At 42.2% G+C, this 20,435-nt stretch overlaps 3 protein-coding genes across 4 annotated transcripts in view; 1 reads left to right on the forward strand and 2 right to left on the reverse strand.

Annotated features, from left to right (window-relative positions):
- On the reverse strand, positions 1-16,523 carry LOC109900019 (TOM1-like protein 2). Its single transcript, XM_031835284.1, has 15 exons — positions 16,411-16,523; positions 15,814-15,943; positions 14,987-15,071; positions 14,061-14,289; positions 13,125-13,259; positions 12,803-12,994; positions 12,540-12,656; positions 12,190-12,323; positions 11,993-12,041; positions 10,662-10,824; positions 10,333-10,456; positions 10,068-10,149; positions 4,943-5,002; positions 4,363-4,399; positions 1-4,286 (listed from the first exon to the last, which is right to left on the reverse strand). Exons 2-15 carry the CDS (start codon positions 15,863-15,865, stop codon positions 4,144-4,146), a joined length of 1,602 nt encoding a protein of 533 aa, XP_031691144.1. The 5' UTR covers positions 15,866-15,943; positions 16,411-16,523; the 3' UTR covers positions 1-4,143.
- LOC109900020 (ATP synthase mitochondrial F1 complex assembly factor 2-like) lies at positions 15,772-20,388 on the reverse strand. Of its 2 annotated transcripts, XM_020495738.2 has the most exons (9): positions 19,628-19,762; positions 19,300-19,430; positions 19,146-19,190; positions 18,888-19,036; positions 18,614-18,711; positions 18,373-18,453; positions 18,098-18,210; positions 17,753-17,868; positions 15,772-17,612 (listed from the first exon to the last, which is right to left on the reverse strand). In XM_020495738.2, exons 1-9 carry the CDS (start codon positions 19,744-19,746, stop codon positions 17,475-17,477), a joined length of 990 nt encoding a protein of 329 aa, XP_020351327.1. In that variant the 5' UTR covers positions 19,747-19,762; the 3' UTR covers positions 15,772-17,474. The 2 variants fall into 2 exon arrangements, with proteins under 2 accessions (XP_020351327.1, XP_020351329.1); XM_020495740.2 differs by having other exon boundaries at positions 19,300-20,388.
- Positions 19,840-20,435, forward strand: part of LOC109900022 (glucose-induced degradation protein 4 homolog) — a 10,100-nt gene continuing 9,504 nt past the window's right edge. The window contains exon 1 of the mRNA XM_020495741.2: positions 19,840-20,293. Coding sequence (XP_020351330.1) covers positions 20,105-20,293 — 189 coding nt within the window. The 5' untranslated portion in view covers positions 19,840-20,104. The remainder of the gene's footprint in view (positions 20,294-20,435) is intronic.

Genomic DNA, 20,435 nt, shown 5'->3' on the forward strand with positions numbered 1-20,435 from the left:
TAAAGTTGGAGCAGATTACACTGCTATAGCATTTTATTGGTGTTCAACACATGCATGAGTCAAACAATAGAGTCAAACAAGTGAGCTCCAAAAGTATTGGGACAGTGACACATTTGTTGTTTTGGCTCTGTACTCCAGCACAATGACTACGAGGTTAAAGTGCAGACTGACAGCTTTTTAATTGAAGGATATTTCCATCCATATCGCGTGAACTGTTTAACAACTAAACACTTTTTGTACATAGTTCTCCCATTTTAGGTGACCAAAAGTATTGGGACAAATTCACTTGTGTATTAAAGTACTAAAAAGTTATGTATTTAGTCCAATATCCATAGCCTGCAATGAATACATCAAGCTTTTGACTCCACACATTTTTTGGGATGCATTTGTTGTTTGTTTTGGTTGTGTTTCAGATTATTTTGTGCCCAATATAAATTAATGGTCATTAATGTTGTGTCATTTTGGAGTCACTTTTATTGTAAATAAGAATCTAATATGTTTCTAAACACATCTACATTAATGTGGATGCTACCATGATTATGGATATTCCTAAATGAACTGTGAATAAATATGAGTGAGAAAGTTAGAGGCACAAATATCATACCCCCAAGACTTGCTAACCTCTCACCATTATAATAACAGGGGAGGTTCGCATTTTTTGGGAGGTATGATATCCACATCTGGCTTCTTCACTTGTGAGATCATCTGAGACCAGACACCTGGGCAGCTGATGAAACGAAGGAGGTTTTCTGTAATAAAGTCCTTTTGTGGGGTAAAAAAATCTAAATTCTGATTGGCTGGTCCTGGCTCCACAGTGGCTGCACCCCTGCCCACCCATGGCTGCACCCCTGCCCACCCATGGCTGCACCCCTGCCCAGTCATGTGAAACCCATAGATTAGAGCCTAATGAATGTATTTCAATTGTCAGATTTCCTTACATGAACTAAAACTCAGTAAAATCGTTGAAATTGTTGCATGTTGCATTTATATTTTTGCTCAGTATACTTCAATTGGGGCAGGCAGGTACAGTAGCTTAGTGGTTAGAGCGTTGGACTAGTAACCGAAAGGTTGCAAGATTGAGTCCCCGAGCTGACAACGTGAAAAGCTGTCATTCTGCCCCTGAAGGCAGTTACCCCACTGTTCCTAGACCATTATTGAAAATAAGAATTTGTTCTTAACCGACTTGCCTAGTTAAATAAAGGTTAAAAAAAATACACATAAGTGAATTTGTCCCAATACTTTTGGTCCCCTAAAATGGGATGACTATGTACAAAAAGTGCTTCTAATTTCTAAACAGTTTACCCAATATGGATGAAAACACCTTCAAATTAAAGTGTAGAGTACAGAGCCAAAACAACAAAAAGTGTCACTGTCCCAATACTTTTGAAGCTCACTAACACAGTAACAGCAGAAGCAGTAGGCAAACATACAAACTCCCTTATAAAATACCCTTTATTTTTTACCATATACACATTATTTGTTCTAAGAGCAGGCTTCAAAGTGACCACATGGCAAGCTAAGTCATACCTGCCTTGATTATACAATATAAAGTATAGAATCAAAGTTCCACTGAGCAAGCTAGATCAATATCAAGCTATATTAAACTATGTATACTGGATGGCACACATAGCAATACTTCTTCCCCCTCCAACACATCAGATGTACAGGCTTATAGCAGGGCAACTCTTCTACATGCACACACCATATTTCCATTCATAGAAGAGACGGAAAACCTTTTCAGAATGTGCAATGTCAACACTTCTTTTAAAGTGTCTTTCAGAAGCGAGGTCATTTCTGATGCCTATGATGTTGGTTCATCATGTGCTAGGCTGTCCCATGGTGTGTGTGTGTGTGTATATATATATATATATATAAGACAGAGGGTAACATGACTGTACTGCTTGTTCAACAAACCATGGAAAAACAAACAAATTCAATAGGGTTATTTTCTTAGTTACAAACCAATGAGTGGACACTTGCCATAAATAGTGACCGTTAAATTTGTTGCAAATTAATCCGAATACATTTATACAATTGCTAACATTGAATCAGCATAAATCAGTGTAGGAAAAACTGTTGGAAGTCCATAAACATCAAAACATGTTTAACACATGAAAAACCTTGATCGGTCTCATAAAGCAGTTCATGACTTCATTCTGCTTTGTAAAAATAAAACTATTTCAAATACTGATAGAGCAGAAGAAAATACGAAATAAATTATTCCTACACTTGTCAATATTTCAAAATTCTCAGTTGATTACAGATATGTTAAAACGTACCAACTCACTCAACTAGATCTTTAATAATAAAACGGCAGAACAAGGACTGTCAAGTGTTTGTGATTGTATGAAACTGCACATGTACTATCAAGAAAGAGAATAAAGATGATTTCAGTACTCCATGTTCTTGCACATACCAGTAAAGCAGTGTTGTTTCTGAAAACATCAATGTCACCTTCGCTAAATGGTGAGAGCCTAGCTCCTACTCAGGCCATCCCTCTTTTCAGCACAGTCACTGTTTCTGATCAGCTGTTGAGACCATTGAGCTAACTGGCTAGCATCTGAGTGATGTGCCAGCACAGCCAGCGAGAGACAAGAACATGGTAGAGTTCAGGTGAAAATATAACATTGGACTCCCCAATCGGAGAGCAAATGTCCCCTTCATAGTGTTCATAAACATCTCTTAAATAGGTTTTTTTTTTTTACATCAACTAGACAAAACTTCAGTCCATTAATTCAGTTATTATTCAACACCAGACATAGAATATTCAGTCTGCCTCCATATCTGTAGTGAAAACCACATTACAGACTTTAGGTTTTAAAGTTATTGTTCTAATACATTATCACTTCACTTCTGACTGACTCTTACAGCATTATCAGCTACTCTATTCACTATGAATGTGATGCAATCATGCTTGGGCTCCACAACAATATCTGGTCTTTGGCTTCCCAACAGCATTGTACCTGTCCCAATATATGGATGAACAGAAAATCATTGTCAGGTAGATACTACTTATTTGTTCGTTAAAATAAAATGTTTTACACCTCAATAAACAACCATAGCAGTGCATTTAATGATTTAATGATTGTTGTCTTACTCTAAAAAACGTCAAATGACAATGAATAACCCCAAAATAAATCTCTCCAAACTAATATTCTAGAATTCTACACACTCAAAAACAAAGTAAGACATCCAGTCAGAGGCTATAAATGGACAATATAATATACTTGGAATTAAACACATCGTAAAAACAATACAATGATCCAGAATATTCCCCAATCATACATATCATGATATATTTCAATACTACCTGCCCTCGTCTGACCTATAAAAAAGGTTAACATTAACTGTCCCTGGACTTCATTTAGCTCCCTTTGGACGTCCCTTTAAGTCCGAGGAGGGAATGAAGGGTGGATGGATCTGTTAATACATGCAGTAGAGTAGGGGACGACTGACTAGGGATGGCTTCTTGCTGTCAGAACAGAGCAAAATATGTGTAGTGCTGTAGGCAGGGTACGTCTCATATTACCCTTCAGAGGAAGACCAGCCCCAGGACAGAGTGAGCTGCTGGTTTATAAAGATGGCTGTTGATACTCCACAGTCCTTCTTAAGCTGGAGAAAGTTCCAAACCAACTGTTAGATAGGGACTGTTGATTTTGGGAATACATTGCAACCTTGTCCCTAATGAAGCTGGTTTCTTTCAACAACAAAAAAAACACAAAAAAACATAACAAAAAAAAATGTACAATGCGGGGGGGGGGGGGGTGTTCCCTTCAGTGTAGTAAATTGCCCGAGAACATGAATATGCGTTACTGGGTAGCAGACGTTTAGCTGATGGTAGACAGCTCCAGAGTGGGAGGATGAGAAAGTGGATGTGTCACAGACAACAGTCTGGGGACTCCAGGCACTGATCAGGTCAGAAGTCAAAAGGTTAAGAGAGGTCTACTAAGCGAGGGGTTTCAAACCTCTCCTCAGGGAACCCCAGGCGTTCCATGCGTTTAGACTATTCCATGGCTAGCACACCTGATTCAACATCTTAACTAATCATCAAGCCCTTGACTAGGTGAATCAGTGGGCTAGTTCAGGGCTACAACATTGTGAAATGTCTGGGGGTCCCCGAGGAGAGGTTTGAAAACCACTAAACTAAGTGAACAGGGCGTCCTCTGGTCTTTCAGCCTTCTTCTGGGATGCACCGGTAGTTGCACGGGGATCACCACTAGGGGGTGAGGGGAGGCTGGGCACCGTCTCTGCTGCCTTTGCCCGCTCCTCCAGAAACTTGTCAAACTCTAGGAGGAGGACAAGAGGGATCAGAGGAAGCATATTATACATGCTAGCTACTAGAGGTGAATAAATGTTTCCTACCTTCACTGGTCACCCCCTCTTCGCCCTCCTCTCCTTGCTGTCGAGGAAGGAAAAGCATCATTGTGGAACTATCTTAAGGATAACCTGAATTCTGAATTTAAACTCCTGTAATATACTTTTACATTTTGACCTTTCATTTACCCAAAAGTGCTGATTGAAACACAACCAGACCCAGCATTGACAAGTTTCTGTGCTTAAAACCACCGACAGGACTACACCCACACAACGGCGGATCCCCCATTTCAAACCGCAATGCCATTTAGGTTAAAGAACTTCAACAAAAGACAAAGTATTACTACATATTCGTACATTAAATTAAATGTTAAGACAAAACCACCATGCACCAAAGAGGACAGAAATCGTCCTTTGTTCCCTGCCAGGACACACCATTATTTAAGACTACACAGAAAGCTACAATGGATCAGAAACGTGATTGGTCAAAGATGAGGAAATGTGTTGAAAGACAAAGAAAGTGGAATGTGTTAAGTTAGATTTCTGAAGAACAAGAGGAGTCCAAAGATGGAAGGATGCATCAGGAAAAAGAGAAAAGAAAACAGGCGGAATAAAATCATAGTCTCACCACGTCAGTACACAGCCACTCCTCTATGTCATCCATGACAGAGGATTGGCCAATGGGAATCTACAGGGCAACGTCATGGACAAACAGCACCACAACAACAAAAATATCCACAGAAAAAAAAAGAAAAACAAACCCAACTTAAATATAAAAATAACTGAAATAACACAAAAAGCAATACTTAAACCTAACATTTAATAAAAACGCAAGCAAACCATTTGATAAATGGTATATAGACCTCTGCTACTGATTGATGACATGCAGTACCAAACACCATGAAACACTCCAACTAACACACAGCCATGTGAAAGCTTTGCAACGCCATGCAGTGACAGTCAATATGGAGAGGCAGCATCTTCCAAGCTGTATGAAAAACTGTGGGATGGGATGGCCATGCACTAGACTTTAATGTTAGAGTTGTTGTTAGGGAGAGAGGTTGTCTTCTCAAAACAACAAGCAAACTACCACAGGCCAGCTAAAAAGATCTATCCCATCAAAAACAAATCCTAAATAACAAATCTCTATATGAAATCCTTACTTCTCTGAGTGAGTGTAAGCTTGGGATCAATGGTTAGAGCAGAGGCCAACAGTAAACACACACGCGCCAATGGTGGAAAATAATGTATTGCCCGTAGGGCTGACCCAATTTAGTCGACTGGTCGATTGTGTGGTCGATAGGCTGTTGGTCGACGGAGAGACCTGTCCGATTCTCGCCTGTCTCAGTGGCCTAATCCATTGTGGAGGCCGTGGGGATGGTACAGTCCATCACTAAGACATATGTGCTACTGAAATTGTATATAGTTATATTATGCAAGAACAAAACGGTGCAAGGTTAATTATTATTTTTTATTATTTTATAACAAATGTTTGCCGAATTGTGTGGTTAATTACTATCAACATATAATGCCAAACATCCCCTTTCATTTAACTGTGTATCTGCCATATTGTTTTGCAGACAGCACACGCGAATCTGCCTAACTGTTGCCTAAGACTTACCTACTGCTACATACGGTAGCTACTTGAAACTCTTATTAGATCTAATCAAAGGCAAAATGTCAAAAAAGTCTGCAGTATGGCAACATTTCATTGTAGTAAAGGATGACACCAAAAAAGGGGAATGCGAACTCTGCCAACAGCGGTTTGCTTACCATAGTTCGACAACAAATATGACATACCACTTGAAAAACAGTAAGTTAACCTCCTTTGTCTTTCTAGTTGCATGCTAAAACATTGACAGGTTTTATATGATTGAAAAATGAACATTACCAGATTTAATAGGCCTATTACAATGTAATAACATAGTATTAGCATACAGAATTTAAAATGTACTTTGTGTATTTATAGGCGCATCCCCAGTACAGCGCCTCCACTGCTAGCTCAGGTTTAACCACCTTGGACCAAAAGCCCCACATCTCAGAAGAAAAAAAAAACGAGAGATAACCGATGGTATCGTTAGAATTCATTTCCCTGGACATGAGGCCCGTTAACCTGATAGAAGCCGTGGGATTTAAGAAGATTATGAAAATCTTGGAGCCTGGTTACACCGTTCCCAAGAGAGAGACTGTTATGCATGCTCTGACTGCCAAATATCATAACACAAAAGAGAAGGTTTTGGAGTCCATCCAAAACAGTCAGGCAGTAAGTTTTACAACCGACATGTGGACCTCCCTGAGAATGGAGTCTTACATGACCATCTCTGCCCATTTCATTACCACGACCTGGAGACTGCAGTGTCTTGTGCTGGAGACAAAACAAATGGAGGAGAATCCCACCACAGCCAACATTGCAGAGAGACTAGGAGAAGTTGCAGACGCATATGAAATCCCAGGATGTAAAAGGGTTGCTTTGGTACATGACAACGCTGCAAACATGGTTTTGTGTGCGGATATACTGAGGCAGGAAGCGGAATGGGCAGACGTTAAAGGAGTCAGATGTACCGGGCACACCTTACAGCTGTGCATCAATGCCGCTCTCGAACAAGACCCCGTCTGTCGCACTGCGGCTGCAGCCAGACACCTCACGGCTCATTTTAAGAAGGAAGTCAGAAAGGGACTGAAGCAGAAACAACAAAAAGGTGGCTGAACACCTCCTGACCCAAGACGTTTCCACGCTGTGGAACTCTTCTCGGACAATGCTAAAGTGTCTGCTAGAACATAGATGGCCCATATCCGACGTGCTCTCCGGCCCCAACTACACAGAGAAAAGGGAACACAGCCTTGATCTCACCACAGCGCAATGGAACATGGCAGAAGACATTTGGAATGTGCTGAAGCCTATGGTCACCCTGACGGAGCTGCTGTCTGAGGAGGACAACACATCTTTATCTGCAACCTTACCCATGCTGGCCCATCTCAAACGCCGCCACTTAGCCGTGGCGGAGGACGACAGCCCTACCACTAAGAGTCTCAAAACAAAGCTGGTGCAGGAAATTGACAGAAGATGGCAGCTCAATGACCAAATATTTGATAGTAGTCTTCCATCCAAGCAGCAGTCATAGACCCCCGCTTCAAGCTGCTTTCCTTCCTTGACGATGCAAAACGGGATGAAGCCAATGTCAACCTGTCCCAGCTGGCCGACAGTTTGAGCGCGTCACAGCTAGAGGAGCCAGGGCCCCATGAGAGAGAACGAGACAACTCTACATCCACGGAGGAAGCTGCACAAAAGAAAAGGAAAACTGACAAGGAGCGAGAGATGGAGATGCTCATGTGTGGAGATGAGGAAAAGAAAGAGGATCAACGGGATAGCAAAGAAGAAATTAAGGATTATCTCCCAGATAGAACGAAAGTCAACGGTGGGCCGCTAGCTTGGTGGGGAAAAAATGAGGACAGGTATCCGAAGCTGGCCAGAGCAGCGAAATACCTCTTCTCCATCCCGGCGACCTCTACTCCATCAGAGCGGATCTTTTCCAAGGCAGGGCTTATATTCAATAAAACCAGGAGCTGCCTTCTGTCCGAAAAAGTGTTGACAAGCTGGTGTTCCTGTCTCATAACTTGAAAAGATTGGGGAAGTAGGTTAATAAGTGGCAGCCCAGGTCTATGTGAGGAAGTTAAGTAAGCCAGTCCGATACAGCTGACAAGAGAGACGACTAAGCTATTATGCAGGCGGATTAACGTTTGGAATTGTGCAATAGTCTATGCTTAATAGTCTTGCTTTTTGTAAGAAGCCTAGGCCTAAATATGCCATTTTATGTTCAGCACTAGAGATCATAAGTTGCTGATGAAGGTGACTTAAATAGCCTACTGTTGTGAAGGGCCACAACTTGTTCTTCGTTTATTTTATTAGTTACTAAACATAATATATTTACTGTAATACTGTTCAATTACAGTGTCCTCAGAAAGTATTCACACCCCTTGACTTTTTCCAGTGTGTTACAGACTGAATTTAAAATGGATTAAATTGAGATTTGTCGTCACTGGCATACACAAAATACCCCATAATGATAAATGGAATTATGTTATTCCAAATTTTTAACAAATTAATTGAAAATGAAAAGCTGAAATGCCTTGAATCAATAAGTAGTCAACCCCTTTTTTATGGCAAGCCTAAATAAGTTCAGGAAAAAATTGGCTTAACAAGTCACAAGTTGCATGGACTTTGTTAAGAATTTAACATCATTTTTTTATGACAAACTCATCTCTGTACCCCATACATACAGATAATTGTCAGGTCCCTCATTTGAGCAGTGAATTTCAAACACAGATTCAACCAAAGACCAGGGAGGTTTTCCAATGACTTGCAAAGAAGGTAGATGGGTTAAACAAATGTTTAAAGCAGACATTGAATATCCATTTGATCATGTTGAAGTTATTAATTCCACTTTGGATGATGTATCAATACCCCTAGTCACTACAAAGACACAGGTGTCCTTCCTAACTCAGTTGCAGAGGGATTTCACCAGGAAGCCAATGATGACTTTATAACAGTAAGAGCTTAATGGCTGTGATAGGAGAAAACTGAGGATGGATCAACAACATTGTAGCTACTCCACAATACTAAACTAATTGACAGAGTGTAAAGGAAGCCTGTACACAATAACATTTAAAAAATCCCCAAAAATCCAAAACATGCATCCTGTTTAAGGCACTAAAGTAATACTGCAAAAAGTGTAGCAAAGCAATCCACTTTGGTCCAGAATACAAGGGGCATGCAGATTTTTGGGGGGGAAAACAGGTTTTAAATTTTAATTTCGAGAAAAGGATACAGACAAATATTAACTTACAAATGGGAAAATGTACAAGGTTAAAGTGGTTCTTGCAGAGGGGCACTTCTTCTGGTGCAGTCCAATCAGACTTAGGGCCATGGCCATTCATACTGTACTGAATACCACTGGGACAGTTAAGATAGCAGCATGGTCAATCCGGCATCTGCATTGGCCGTACAGCATTTACTGCGATGCTGCCTTTGCAGAAGTCTGGGCATTCATACTTCTTGCAATTCGCAGAATTGTTGTAAAGAAAGTTGTCAAGGAAGGGAGTTTGTGTTTATACAGGACGTACAGCTCCCACCTACCATTCACATCAATGTGGAGCCTTACAGAGCCCTCTGTAATGTTACAACATTTTGGAGGTGCTTGATTTGGCTTCCACAGACCTCAGGAGGCTCTGCAAATGCATCACACCCTCCGTACTGAGCATCTGGACCGCATTGCCAGATCAAGCATAAAAACCAGCTTTTTAAATGTGAATATGTTCAATTAAAACTGTACTCTTTCTGTTACTGTATAATTAATTTCCTAGTATTTTCCTCACTTCATCAGGTTGTTACTACTGCTGCTCTACTTACTGTATGGTTGAAAACCTAAAGTAACATTGTTCACTTAGGTTTATTTTCTTCTGGTTATCTTGATCTCGGGCTCCCTTTTTAATCATTAGTGGGTCTTAATTATTTCATCAATCAGTGCTCTTAAAGAATCAAACAAGCGCAGTGCATATAGTTAATTTTATTCAAACACATAGGGTGTGTATATATGGAAAAATACACGTTTTAAGAACAGAAGACTCTCAGTCGACCAAGATTATTTTTTGTTGGGGACAGCCCTACCCGACAGTAACAGCACACCACATGGAAAAGTTAGTGATCATTAGTGATGTTAGCGCACTTCTAAAGGTTGACCAGCCACAATACTCACTCCTCCTGCAGGCTGCTGCCTGACTTCCAGAGTAGGAGGCAGCTCAATCCCACCTACAGCATTAAGGTCCTCTATAGGAGCTCTGCCAGGATAGAGGTAATGACGATGAGGACAGCAAGTTATAAAACATTCCGATTTCAAATGTATGGTGCAGAACAGACACTGTCAGTCATGTAGAAAAGCTAATTGTGTATGCTCTATTCATTACAAGCCTAGGAGGTAGGGGTTGTCTCTGAACAGGAGAACATGTATGATGTGTTCTTACGTGACGAGTGTCTCGGTGGTCAGTGCCAGAGCTCCAGTCCTGGTCTGGGCAAACATGTCAAAGTCGTCCTGAGGCTTACAGCTGGGAAGAGAGCTCAGAGTGCTGGTCACACTGGCACCCACGTCTGAGGAACAACAAAAAGACAGCCGCCATATTGTTCCAACAAAATAAAAATTAAATATAGAAATATTTATGTTTTTAAGAACTTGTCACATTGCTAAATTACCTGGCAAACAGTTCAAAGAGAACAAAATGCTTCAGCACTGTTAAAGTAGATTTTATTTTTACTAAATAGACTTCGGTGTACAGTAACAGTCTGGAGGACATACCGAGGACGGCCAGCCGAGAAGCGAGGGAGGCAGGTGAGGAAGGACGTTCGGCGGGGGCGGTGAAGGACGGAGGCGTGGCGGTGGAAGTGACCATGTTGCTGACGACAGCAGGAGATCCAGGGCCCAGGTCTATAAGGTTGTCCTCTGTAGCCTCACTGAGGACCTGGGATCCAGGGATGACAGAGGGGGAAAGAGAGAAAGAGACCCATTGAAGAATGCTAATTCCATTTTCCATTACCATCACTACAATAAAGTGACAAACGAGTCCTGAAGTAAGGGGACAGGGATTACAGAAAGGGCTCTGACATTTGGCTTCAGTTTTGTTCATCAATTTGACTAACATCAACATGATTACCTTGAACAGAAAGGTACAGGCAAATAAAGCACGTGAGAGGTCAGGGAGAAAAACATGAATCTGCCCATGAATGAGGAACAGTTGTTGTTTGTGGGACTTTTTCTGAAGGGAGGGGTAGGTACTCAGCCAGAATGAGTTAGTGAGAGAATTGCAATAATACAATTTGTTTGTGGCGAAGAATGAGCTGTTTGGTGTGTCTGTGATATTATCATTTATTTATGAGCAGTGACCACAGTAACCATGCAATGACCTTTGCACTGGGTGGATGTTTTTTCTTTTGGCTGCGAAAGAGAATAATCCTTCCTCTTGAGAATGATGGGTGGTGGTGGGGAAGGGGTTGGTGCATCTTTAGACACGGGTAGATGTTACCCCTTAGGCACAGATCTAGGATCAGTTTACCCTCCCTGAATCCCAACTTTAACCATACGGGGAAGAAACCCACCAGGTTTAGATCAGTGTCTAGTGGCAATTACTCCCATCTTTAGACTGTCTCTGTGTCAGTTACTGAGGGGAGTGGGCGGTTAAAGCGTGCCACACGGGATGTACAGGGTCCATATAGTTCAGCCATGTGTTAACAGTGGCCACCTTGGGTCCAATATTACTTATTGGGGCGACTTTCATACTTGCCTGCCTCAGCTAGACATAGAGACAAACAGAAAGGAGAAAGACCATGAAAATCATTAACATGCCTGGGCAACACAGTTCAGTGTGGACATGATATTAATGGTACGATACGGACATCGACAGACGATCTAACATGCCTACATCTCTAGACAGAACAGTTGTATTTTAGACAGACTCGACAATGTTACAGAATGAGGAAATGTGAGAAACAGGCAAGCTATGGAAGACAAAGTACAGAAACTTTACCACAGAAATATGCGACAACCATGTACAAATAAGAAAGGGATGTCATATTGTGTGTGTGGTGGTGGGGGGGAGGGGTTACGTTCTATGGCTGTCACTGCTAACTCACCCCATTATTGATACCCTGAGATGCTCTGCCTGACCGGTACCTCTCATACCTGAGAGAGAAGCCAAATAACAAGTAGTCCATACCTGCTCACAACGGCTATTACATGAAGTCATGCATGCCTCTCAGAGGAGAAAGGTGTTGAGACAGAAATGTCAGCCATCTCTTAGTGGTGGGTGGGTGTGTGTAAGCTAGCCTACCTGTCGTAGCGTAAGAAGATGTTGTTGAGGTCGTCGTTGACGTGCAGTAGTTCCTCTGTGACCTCCTCGTCAGACACACAGGAGATGAGCTCCACTATCCTCTGCTGCATGGCCCGGCACGTCCGGTTCAGCTCCTACAAAAAGCACAGGAGGGTTAGCCGTCAAAAGATATAGTGCTGCCCAGGCTGAAATTACTTGTTGATATTACAGATACTTTCACCAGTACACCAGAAACAATGAAATGGCCTCCTTAAAATAAAGCCTAGGAGTTTTCGGTTGTCATGTCACATGCCCAAGAAACCCAGCCCTATTTACACGCTATAAGAATACCAGAGAGAAAGGAGTATGACCTGCAGGAGCTTGTGGTCCGAGGGGTCCTCCTGTCCAGGAACCATCTCTGTCAGCATCTCTGACATCACCTTTGTGTTGCCACGCACAATGTCCAGCTCCCTTCGCAGCCGGCAGATCTGAACAGGGAATACCATGTCAACTCCTCTCAGATCCATCTCCATGCACCTTAGAATGCAAGCTATCCAGAAGATTTTAAAGCCTTCTTACAAATCTGAGAAGGGATCAGATTATGCAACTGTAATGGAAATTCACTCTCGCCTACCTGTTCAGGTGAAGGGTTGATAGACCCAGAGGCGCCAAGGTTGGGGACCTGCGGGGCGGAGTAGGTGGGAGGAACAGACAATGCAAATGATGGGGCGGAGACAGCATGGGGAGGAGGCTGCTGTTGGGGTTGGGGGATAGGCTGGGCCAGGGGAGGGGCGGTGGCTTGGTTCTCCTCTGGGCCAGTCAAAAGCTTTAAATTAAAAAAAAAAAAAAAAAACTCAGATAAACTTGTTGAAAAATGGCAGAACAACAGATGTATTTTCATACTCAATTTAGAGTAAGGAAATGCATGCAAATGGATGTGACAGTGGCAGTTGTACCCGCTGAGGTGTGTGGATGGGAGACAGGACATCCAGGTCTGACATTGGGAAATCTATACCCTTTCTCTTCAGCTCCTCATAGATCTGGACCACACCCGTCAGGTCTGGACTACTCCTGAACGCATCAGCCCACGCCTGGGAGACAGGAGGGAGGGAGAAAGCAGATGAGAAAGACAAGTGTTATATACACTGTATAATCTTCTCATGTTTCTCAGTGCTGTATTCATTAGGTGGTCAAAGTATTAAGGTCAGAGGTGTCCCAAATTTGTTTTAGGCTACCACAGAAGCTATTGCTTGCCGAACAAGGAAGCATCTTTGGTGTATCATCATTACACATACATATTTGTGAGAAAACTGTGCTGCGTTTGTAATATAACACTTGCACGAGGTGAGAAACCATTCAGTTCATTGCGGTCAGGTCTCTGTTTTGTGTTACAGTACTTGTACAAGATGATATGAACAGAGTCTGAGCCAAAAACCGTATGGTTCCTCATTGCTGTCAGGTCTGTGTGCTCTAGCAGACATCAACAGCCACCATGTCAGCGGGAAACTAGAAGCCACCTGAGGTAATCGGCCAGGGTTACCCGAGATCCCCATGGTACACAGAGAACCAGTGGCCTGGCTGCAGTTAGCACACCAGCAAGACCCTGCCTGGTTAACACTGCAGCTACATGTAACCAAACACCCTCCTCCACTGCCTCAGTATGTAGCCTATACCGTACAGTACATTCTCAAAGCACTTGCCATACAGTATACTTCCTCAAATGACTCCCATTTTCTCAAGGACAAACTATCATCATCTCCTCAGACAATTCTGTCAGAATACTCAATGAAAGCTGGTTCTATTACTCAATATTACTCTATTACTCAAGTCGTCAAATATAAAGGAAAACATGTCATGCATACACATTCACACAAGTGTGTGTGATCCTTTACCTGGATCAGTGAGAGCACTTTGTCTTGTACGATAGTGGGAGGGTTGTTTTTGGGAGAGATGATTTTCACAAGCACGCCGTCTATGAAGTCCCTGCTGGTGATGAGGGCATGAAAACGATGCCCACAGTTCTTCACACATGTCTCCAGGACGGTCAGTGCCAGCATCACCTCCCTGTAGTTCTTGTTCCCGTTCAGCCTCTTCTTCATGGCCCTGATGGCATCCTTGGGCCTGCAGCAACAACACACAGAGCAGAGCACAGGGTCAGAGAGGGAGGAGACAGACACATGATGTGCATGATACACAAAACATATAGTCTACTGTGTAGTAACAATGTAGTAACAGCACCACCAAGCATCATTTCTCCATGTTGACTGAAATAATGTTAGTAACACTTTACTTAAAGTCTTTAACACTCAATGTTTTACTTACATGGTCTAATAGAGGGCTCTAGTTTAGGTTACACTATAATGCAGATAACAAATCAATCGTACTGTGATAGGTAGGTGTGGCCTTCCCTTGAATTCTTCATATAGGGCTTTATCAAATCTCATACTTTGAGATAAACTGGGAGTAGGGGCAAATCAACATACCCTAACTTCCCACCCATTTATCAAACAGAAACAGGCAATGGCTTTCAACACTTTCACAAACAAGGTTAATGGACCAGATTGCCACCCAAGCCTTAGATAGTAGAAGAGCACTTGGAGCAAATCCATCCTCAAGTCCATTACTGCTTCTGATAAGACAAGTATTTGATAAGCGGCAAACAAAGCCAGAGATCTTCAACAAGAAAGCGTGGTCATATTCACATGTAGGTCACTAGGGACAAATGGAGTCAAACTTCACATAGCTCCAGAAGAGGTGTAAAATGTGTTTTTGACCTCATATTATTCATTGGCATAGTTGAAAGCCATTTTCTACTTACCCATCCTCAGTTTCATTTATGATGTCACATATTTCCATATTGAGGGTCCAGTCCTCACTCTGAAGGGAGCCATCAGTGGCTCTCTCTAAAGAAGAGAGAACATTACATTTCCTCTTGTCAGAGCAGTAGAAAAATATTGTAATTTGAAAACAATATATTTTTCATGACTTTAATGATCACATACTAACTTGTCAGCTAGCTAATTGTCTCACAACCACTGTCAACTCTATACTGTGGAACAGACAGGTAGTGCTAACTAGCTAGTTGCCCACACTCGTACTGGGAGGGCTGGTTATTGCGGCTTAGGACAGCTGCGCCCAGGTCAGTGATCCAGTTGTATCAGTTGTCAAATGTATGGCAAACGACAGACATGGTTCAATCGAATAGTTAGCTAGCCAGCTACAATCATTCGCTAGTAAGCCAGTTAGCGCAACCAGATACAGTACAGACCGTAACCTAGCTAGCTTGGTTGCTAACTAGCTAGTTTAGTAGTGGGAATGAATACAAGTTAGTTGACGTTAGCTATAGCAGGCTAGCGATACAACATATTGTTCCAGATCCCCACCACGAACTAGCAAGATTACCACCAACTATTGTTGATGCGTATATACACATAGCTAGTTAACATCTTTATTGCCAACCAGGCTGCAAATAACCAAAATAATAGCAAGTCAGCCAGGCATATAGCTTCGCTAATAAGTGGATCGATAGCCAAAGAGCTTAAAAGACGATAGCAAGTAAGAATCAAATGTCAATGCGATTCAAGAACGTGAAACACGATTATCTGACGTTTCCTTTCAATCACAGTTTATTTTATAAAGACTTACCAATGCAATGTCCCACAGGAGTGCTGTATGGATTTCCCAAAAGGAACTCCATCTTGATCGACAACAAACAATTTGTACGAAGTCACCAGTTCATGGGAAAGGAACAAGTAAGCCCCGCCCGCATGTCAATCTGATTGAGCAACATTAACATCTATCTTTACATTATTATTGTAAATAAATAACAACCAACAATAAAACCTACTCATTTTGGTTTTAGGTTTTTTAAACTTAATAGGATTTTACAATCTGTGCAGTGGACACAATCCAATGTAAACCCTTGAGAAAGTATGTTTACATAGCAACCTTCTCACGTCAACAAGACAATAATTCAATGAATAAAAAATACAAGTGTTTCCATGTCATTTGTATTCTAATGCATTTAGGGTTTGATGCAAAGTTGTTAGACAAAAAAGCTGGTGATATATGTCCCTGCTCTGCATGTAACAAACATAATTGAGTCAGTTTGACCCATTGATAGATTTGTTCAATTTCTACTGAAGCAAAAGAGTAAACTTTGTACAAGCTAGTCACCACATAATAAATACAGTGGGAGTGGGTGAGACGTCTGGGCAGAAACAGACAGAGGGTAACACTTACCGTTTCCATAAAAACATCCGACATTCCAAAAAGTCACTGATGACTGAGGTACCTAGCTAGGTTTTCATCCAATTGGGAACAGATTTTCATACGAATATTCAAAAATCTGCATAAGAACAAAATACGCATTTTCCCACCCAGATAAATGGTTCCATCAATGACGTAGATGCGTGATGACATAACGCACCTACCCGTTGCGTTAAAAACCCATGTACCGAATAACAAAAACAAGTGAAATGGGTTTCAATCGAATTTTCAACTCTACTGATAGTTCCCTCTCAAAAAAAAGTGCGTTATATAGCGAGTGTGCCCACTCTGGTATTGGCACGTGCGCTCTAGCAAACAGCACGTGCGGATAGGCCATTGTACATAACGAGATTATTTTGTGTCAAACAGCAGCCAAGCATCGATGATCATGTCACCAGAATAAGACCCTCTATATTTATTGGAAAGGGGCATCAATTGAGATGATCACCTTACACTTTATTTAATCCGTAGCCCAATACAGTGGTTCCCAAATTTACATCGATATGATGGTTAATATATCAATACTTATTTTCAAGTAATTTCCACCAACGTTTCTCATGTAATTAATTTGACAGATACAAAAATATCCCAACTTGTCTATCATATTGTGTTTTGTCAACATTTGTAAAGTTTGCAGACAAATGTTCTGTTTCCATCAAGCCTGCCATGATATTTTTGTCCCACGTGTACTTTACTCCCATAAAAAGGTTGGATGGAAACCTGGTTAGTGATTCAAAACACATGTAGAAGAGATGATCATCATACTTGGCTGTACTTTACAGGGAAGGAGTGGCAGAGGAGACGGTTCCTCTTTACTGAAATGAATCATCACAGGACGTTTTATAAACTACAGATTATGTCACGGACCTGGGTAGATAAAATATGTGTTTTTGTTCCACCAAGGACAACACCAGAGATAAATTCATGTCCTAATGAGTTGGGATTTCTTCCCAGTCAGAGGCTAGTACACCGCCTTTGTTGTCTTTGCTCTTAGAGTGCTGTCTGAGCTTGTATGTTTGACTCAGGGAAGCGCCTCCTTAGTCTTGCATGAGTCTGCGTTTGACCGTTGAACTCTCAGAGGAGAAATGTACAAACAGAGCCCCTGCTGCTGTACGTGCTCTCAGCTCATACAGGTCAACATCATGAGCCCACTCTACATTTCCCCAATGCCCGATCTGTGGAGAGGGGAAAGAGAGTGAGGGGAAAATAAATCATTAGTAAGAGAGGAAGACAGAAACAGATAGGGAGATTGAATACATAGCCAAGATGCTTTTCTAATCTCTGTATGTGCATTGATTCTGTGGCGAGTTCATACCTGAAACTCCTCCTCTAGTCTTGACAGCAGCACAGCCTGCTCCACTGTAATGTGTTTGTCAATCAATGCAAATGCCAGCACCACAGACTTCAGCTGGGTGATCACATACTCCAGTCCTACACAGAGGACACGCAAATAGTATTAGTGCAGTCGTGTACTCTCTATTTAACTGAGAGACTCAGCAATATGATGATGAACAGTGGTGCAACTTCTGAGGGTTCTCTCTCCATTGGTCTAGGCAAGAGGCTTTCTTCCTTCTTTCTTCCTTTAGCACCCACACAGTTCAGAATTTGCACATGTGCACAGGATGGGAGTATCTCTAATTACGCTTTTAGTTGTTTTTACCTGTCAGGGACCAGAAGTTATAGGAACCCAGGTGCTGGCGAAAAGTATTCATCGTTGCCTGTGGGATCTCAGGCCCCAGTATATTGGTAGAAGAGCCAATGACTACGTTGTACCTGCAAGAGGAAAACATTAATTCAATACTCTCAAGACAATGCTACAAATCTGTTTCCCTCCTTTGCTGAAGATGACATGCAAATAAGTAGACATGTCCAGTGAACTTCTAGTAAGGTAACTCACAGAAAATGAGTCAATGATCATGTTAAAGTGAAACTAACCCGTCTTCAATCCAGTTCAGCACAGGGTCCCATTCATTATTCTGAAGCTCCACTAAAGATGGAGGCTCCTCAACTCTGTAACTACAAGGAGACAATATAAATCAGTTATAATTCCTACAAAATCACACGCATTAATGATCTGATGGAGAGAACCTGTGTATCATATTTGTCCTTTGTTAGGCAGGTTACTTTTATTCACCAGAAACTAAAACCCTATGCTACTACAAAGACCTCTGCGTACCAAATTGTATCAGTCTCCAGATACTTGAGGGCAGCAGTGATTATTTGGTCCTTGCTGCGGAATGTAGGGTTATCGAGGGCTGTGTTGCAGAGAGTGGTCTGAAGTAGGAGAGAGAACAAATCTCAAATGGCACCCTTTTTCCCCGATTAGTTTTAAATCAGTGCCCAAGTCAAAATATCTAATGAAAGTAGTGTCCTGTTTGGGGTACAGTGTGTCATTCCAGATACAGCCAATATGAAGCATCAAACAAAAGAACTAAGGTAAATGGTCATACCATATGCATGCTGTAGAACTTGAGCGTGTCTTTCTGAGTATCCCACTCATTCGCCACGGCAATGGCTAAGGCTTCGTTGGGGGCTGTGAACAGCTTTCCTCCTGGTGTCTTCAGTTTCCGTTGGTCCAGGTTGATCTCAAACATGCCACCTGCTGACCAAAAATCAAGGTAATGTTACAGTAAGTTCTTGAATTCTTAGCACTCAGACTTATTTCAATCAAGAGAGAAAGTATCTCACTCGCCCGGTCCAGTACTCACCCTCTCCGTGGGATATGCTGACATCCTCGTAGAATTTCTTTCTTTCTGTTGATGACAGCATAACAAAGTCAACATGTCAAGAACTGTGCAACCTCCATGGTGCATATAGCCAGATATTTGATGAAAAAATGTGATTAAATGGTGCACCTCTTACCTGTGATAATGGAGTAATATTTTGAGTTCACAGAGAGTAGAGGGAGCGGCAGCTTGAGAGCTAGACTTCTTGGGCAGGCAATGGGGGGAGAGAGGGCATGCCCCACACGACTGTGCAATCTCACAAGATTCCTCAGCATCGTGTCAGTGACAGAGAGTTATTAACAAACAGGTTTTCCCAATTCAAGTGGGGTTCAAAACTTGCATTAACGTTAGCTAGCAGGAATTATGAATGCCGGATATTGTCGCTATTCAAAATGTAGGAAACATTGCGGTCACTATAAGAAACGACCAACGAGTAGTTGAAGGTTGACTGATCTAAGACTCACCATTTGGAGAAATACGATTGTATTTCCACACACATCTCACTGCAATGCATCGCATCTCTACATGAGCGTGACCTTCCGTGTTTGACAGACCGCAGATTCGACAGAATTCCCAGATACATGGGAACCGTAGTTCCATGGTGGTTATAAAATTAACCAGAATGGAACAGTACCAGAGCGGAGAAAACTACATCCGCACACTTCCCAGACAGCATTGCGCTAAATAAGCCAGTCAGGAGCGAGGTTTTAGATCACTGAAATTCCTCAGCTAATGAGAGAGGAGGATGCTGCTGCCTTACGGCACCTGCGTCAAAGTCCGCTTACTTTACTCAAGACTGTTGGTGACTAAAGTGCTTACACATTTGGAGGCATTTGGATGTAGGTGAGCCGCCTCATTCGTGCTCTCCGTACCCCCTTCCCACGTCTATCGCCCGGACGGCCACTGACTGCGTTCGGTGTCCTCCCCGCGGTACCCGAATCATGCCTGTCCCCGCTGGATACCTCCGTAACACCCCCATGGCCTTCACATCCTCGGCCTCGCTTATCCCGGCTCCCCCGATCAACACCCACCAGCCCGGGGTTGTCGCCTCGCTTCTGTACAGCGGCTCCAAGTTCCGAGGACACCAGAAGAGCAAAGGCAACTCTTACGATGTCGAGGTTGTTTTGCAGGCAAGTTCAATTTATGAAACTTTAATTTGCCAGTCAGCTGACGAGTAATTTTGCTGACATGTCATAACACGTAATGATTGACAGCTTCCAGAAATTACCTGAGGAACCCTCAACTCCGTTCTCTTATATCGAGGCGGAGTTG

Source organism: Oncorhynchus kisutch, linkage group LG11 (assembly GCF_002021735.2).
Source record: "Oncorhynchus kisutch isolate 150728-3 linkage group LG11, Okis_V2, whole genome shotgun sequence".
NCBI lineage: Eukaryota > Metazoa > Chordata > Actinopteri > Salmoniformes > Salmonidae > Oncorhynchus > Oncorhynchus kisutch.